This window comes from Eriocheir sinensis, unplaced genomic scaffold, assembly GCF_024679095.1.
Source record: "Eriocheir sinensis breed Jianghai 21 unplaced genomic scaffold, ASM2467909v1 Scaffold103, whole genome shotgun sequence".
Lineage (NCBI taxonomy): Eukaryota > Metazoa > Arthropoda > Malacostraca > Decapoda > Varunidae > Eriocheir > Eriocheir sinensis.
In genome coordinates, this window is record NW_026110330.1 from 542501 (window position 1) to 547500 (window position 5000).

The 5000-nt window shown below is 40.2% G+C and overlaps 1 protein-coding gene and 1 long non-coding RNA gene across 20 annotated transcripts in view; one reads left to right on the plus strand and one right to left on the minus strand.

Moving 5' to 3' along the window:
* The window catches only part of LOC126989037 (C-Jun-amino-terminal kinase-interacting protein 4-like), a 42879-nt gene that overhangs the window by 31099 nt on the left and 6780 nt on the right, over nucleotides 1-5000 (minus strand). For all 19 annotated transcript variants that reach the window (XM_050847572.1, XM_050847587.1, XM_050847577.1 and 16 more), the window contains exons 7-8: nucleotides 4030-4180; nucleotides 2810-2901 (exon numbers count right to left, since the gene is read on the minus strand). In XM_050847572.1, the coding sequence (XP_050703529.1) occupies nucleotides 2810-2901; nucleotides 4030-4180 (243 nt within the window). The remainder of the gene's footprint in view (nucleotides 1-2809; nucleotides 2902-4029; nucleotides 4181-5000) is intronic.
* Nucleotides 1803-2545, plus strand: LOC126989038 (uncharacterized). Its single transcript, XR_007742797.1, has 2 exons — nucleotides 1803-2208; nucleotides 2317-2545. It is a non-coding gene; the product is annotated as an uncharacterized LOC126989038 (long non-coding RNA).

Below are 5000 nucleotides of genomic sequence, written 5' to 3' on the forward strand. Positions count from 1 at the left end.
AGAGAGAATTTATATACTGAGACAGAGAGAGAGAATTTATATACTGAGAGAGAGAGAGAGAATTTATATACTGAGAGAGAGAGAGAGAGAGAGAGAGAGAGAGAGAGAGAGAGAGAGAGAGAGAGAGAGAGAGATTTATATACTGAGAGACAGAGAGAGAGATTTATATACTGAGAGACAGAGAGAGAGATTTATATACTGAGAGACAGAGAGAGATTTATATACTGAGAGACAGAGAGAGAGAGAGAGAGAGAGAGAGAGAGAGAGAGAGAGAGAGAGAGAGAGAGAGAGATTTATATACTGAGAGAGAGAGAGAGAGAGAGAGAGAGAGAGAGAGAGAGAGAGAGAGAGAGAGAGAGAGAGAGAGAGAGAGAGAGAGAGAGAGAGAGAGAGAGAGAGAGAGAGAGAGAGAGAGAGAGATTTCTATACTAAGAGAGAGAGAGAGAGAGAGAGAGAGAGAGAGAGAGAGAGAGAGAGAGAGAGAGAGAGAGAGAGAAATGGTGATGACACTATATAATGGTAACAATAATAATAATAATAATAATAATAATAATCTAGACTTGTAAGGGAATGGCCAAGGAAGGGAGAGCTTGTGACATGGGACAGCTTGTGATATGGGGGAGCTTGTAACAATGGGACAACTTGTAACAATGGGAGAGCTTGTAATATAGAACTTGTGATATGGGGGAGCTTGTAACATGGTAGGGCTTGTGACATGGGATAGCTTATGATATGGGACAGCTTGTGATATGGGAGAACTTGTGATATGGGGAGAACTTGTGATATGGGGAGAGCTTGTGATATGAGAGCTTGTGATATGGGAGAACTTGTGATATGGGGAGAGCTTGTGATATGGGAGAGCTTGTGATATGGGGAGAGCTTGTGATATGGGAGAGCTTATAACATGGGACAGCTTGTGATATGAGGGAGCTTGTGATATGGGAGAACTTGTAACATGGGACAGAGTGTGATATGGGACAGCTGGTGATATGGGGCAGTTTATGACATGGGACAGCTTGTACTATGGGTGAACTACAAGCAGTGGAAAAGGATAGGTGGGTGCTTGTAGAAAATAATGTAGAATTTCTGGGATGCAAGAATTACCAAGGAAATAATAATAATAATAATAATAATAATAATAATAATAATAATAATAATAATAATAATAATAGTAATAGTTGCATATACAAATTAAAATAGATATTGCTAAATGGAAAACTACATTATAAAAACTTAATTAGAAGGCTACTTCATCACGCACACACACACACACACACACACACACACACACAGTTACAATAATAATAATAATAATAATAATAATAATAATAACAATAATAATAATACTGATGATGGTTTTGAGCAATAACTTAATTAATTTCAAAGCTTATAAGTTTCTCATAATTATATATGTATACTGTAAATGAGAGAGAGAGAGAGAGAGAGAGAGAGAGAGAGAGAGAGAGAGAGAGAGAGAGAGAGAGAGAGAGAGAGAGAGAGAGAGAGAGAGAGAGAGAGAGAGAGAGAGAGAGAGAGAGAGAGAGAGAGAGACAAAACAGAAAAAAGAAAGAAAAGGAACTGAAATCATGTGTGAGCGTGAGAGAGAGAGAGAGAGAGAGAGACCTACGGATGAGCCAGAGATGAACAGCCACCTGAGAGAGTGAGAGAGAGGACTGCCATTAACAGACAGACACACACACACACACACACACACACACACACACATATAAATTAACTAATATATAAAAAAATTTAGGGTATTTTCTAGATAAATTGACTATATATCAAAATCAGTAACACACACACACACACACAGACACACACATATAAATTAACTAATATATAACAAAATTTTGGGGTATTTTTCTAGATAAATTTTCTATATATCAAAATTAGGTACACACACACACACACACAGACACACACATATAAATTAACTAATATATAACAAAATTTTGGGGTATTTTTCAAGATAAATTTTCTATATATCAAAATTAGTCGCACACACACACACACACACACACACACACACACACACATAAATAAACTAATATATATCAAAATTTGGGAGGTATTTTTCTAGACAAGTTTTTTTCTGTATATCAAAATTAGGTACACACACACACACACACACACATATAAATTAACTAATATATAACAAAATTTTGGGGTATTTTTCTAGATAAATTTTCTATATATCAAAATTAGGTACACACACACACACACACACACACACACACACATAAATAAACTAATATATATCAAAATTTAGGAGGTATTTTTCTAGACAAGTTTTTTTCTGTATATCAAAATTAGGTACACACACACACACACACACACACATAAATAAACTAATATATATCAAAATTTAGGGGTATTTTTCTAGATAAATTTTCTATATATCAAAATTAGGTACACACACACACACACACACACACACACACACACATAAATAAACTAATATATATCAAAATTTTGGGGTATTTTTCTAGATAAATTTTCTATATATCAAAATTAGGTACACACACACACACACACACACACACAGACCTAACATAACATAGGTTCCAATATCCTTCTTTAAATCTCCATACATGTTTCTCTTTACCAATAAATCATAATATAGTCCATCCTTCAAGCTCCTTCCCCCCCCTTGAAACTTAGTCCCCTACATCCTATGCTAAATTAGGTACAAGATATTTCACTACAGCGACACAATAGGCCTATGACGTAACCTTATAAGTAAAGAGCAAGATACCAGGTACTAATAATGGGTGCCCAAGGGGGGTCGGGGTATTGCAGATATTACCTGTAATATCGGCACCCTCGTCCATCTCGGCAAGCGCGTCAGGCTCCTGGAAGTGGATCTCCTGGTATAGGGTGTTGCCAGTGCGCTCCTCTCTGTAGGGGGAAGAGGAGGAGGAGGAGGAGGAGGAGGTGGAGGAGGAGGAAAGAGGAGGAGAAAGAGGAGGAAGAAGAGGAGGAGGAGGATAGAGATGAAAAAATATATATTGAATTGAAATGCAAGTAAGAAGAGGAATAGAAAGAGGAGGTGAAGGAAGAGGAGGAGGAGGAGGAGGAGGAGGAAGAGGAGGTGAAGGAAGAGGAAGAGGAGGAGGTGAAGGAAGGAGGAAGAGGAGGAGGTGAAGGAAGAGGAAGAGGAGGAGGAGGAGGAGGAGGTGAAGGAAGAGGAAGAGGAGGAGGAGGAGGTGAAGGAAGGAGGAAGAGGAGGAGGAGGAGGAGGAGGTGAAGGAAGAGGAAGAGGAGGAGGAGGAGGTGAAGGAAGAGGAAGGGGAGGATATAGTTAAATGCATAAAAATCTTGTATGCCTCAGAATACCTAAATTTCTACCGAGGGCAAAAATACATACATACAAAAACCACCAGCAAAAAATTTCTATGAAGCTGAAGAAGAAGAATTTATACAAGAAAGATGATCTCAAAAATAATATACAGGGAAGCTGCGAGTGTTGTGTTATGAATCCCCCCTGGTTGTCTTAGGCTAGGTTAAGTTAGGCTAGGTTAGGTTAGGCTAGGTTAAGTTAGGCTAGGTTAGGGTAGGTTAGGTTAAGTTAGGCTAGGTTAGGTTAGGCTAGGTTAAGTTAGGTTGTTTTAGGCTAGGTTAAGTTAGGTTAGGTTAAGTTAGGCTAGGTTAAGTTAGGCTAGGTTAAGTTAGGTTAGGTTAGGTTATTTTAGGCTAGGTTAAGTTAGGTTAAGTTAGGTTAGGTTAGGTTATTTTAGGCTAGGTTAAGTTAGGTTAGGTTAGGTTAGGTCGTTCAATGCTGACTGTCCTGAATTACTATATGTCTGTTATAATTCCCTGCTTGGTTGTCATAGGCTAGGCTAGGTTAGGTCAGGTTAGGTCGCTCAATTCTGACTGTTATAAATCCCTCTTGGTTGTCATAAGTTAGGTTAGGTTAGGTTAGGTTAGGTCGCCCAATTCTGACAGCCATGACCTCCCAAAATAACACATAAGAAAGGTCAATTAACATCTAAATACTGGTGAGTGTGTGAGGGTGCGGGCGCTCACTTCTGCTGTGTGGTGGTGGGGCGCGCCATCTTGCCGGGGGGGATGTGGTGTGGGCCTAAGCTGGTGTCCATGGATATGTCTTCAAGGTCCTCCATCTCCGGGGACGACACAACTTCACTCTCGGGGCTGAAGCCATCCACCCATCCACCCTCTGTGATGGCGACGAGGGGGTAGTGATGAGAGAAGGTTGTTAGTTGCTATTTCTGGAACACTACAGTCACTCTGGCCAAGTCTGAGGTGTCAATTTAGGTGCGGAAAAAAGTTGGAAAGTTTGGTTTAGTCGGCGCAACATCTGTGGTCATGTGCCGGAGAGAGAGACAGAAGGGGAAGGAATTATAGGACAAGGGAACAGTTGGAAAGTTTTGTTTAGTCGGCGCAACATCTGTGGTCATGTGCCGGAGAGAGACAGAAGGGGAAGGAATTATAGGAGACGGGACACAACCCCCGATTAACACCTGGCACCCATTCACTGCTGGGTGGACAGGGCCGTAGGGTATCGGAAAAGCCGCCCAAATTTTTCCACTCCACCCGGGAATCGAACCCGGGCTCTCTCAGTTGTGAGCCAAGTGTGCTAACCACTGCACCACGAAGCCCCGGTTAGTATGTGGAAGTCGTGTAAATCTCTCTCTCTCTCTCTCTCTCTAGTAGGGTGACACACACACACACACACACACACACACACACACACACACACCTCAGACTTGGCGGAACTGACTATCTCCCACTCACTAATGTTGACTGAGGACACATTATGACACAAGCAATAATATAACACACAAAAGTAATACAATAGCTTAGGATACAAGCTTATACAATATACACACAACAAAATACAATATAACACAAGCATTGCCAATAATAATAATAATAATAATACAATAACTTAATACAATACAAGCTTTGGCACAACAAGGGGACAGCCACAAGCAAGGCAGGACAGGCAGGAACAAAAATAAATAATAATAATAATA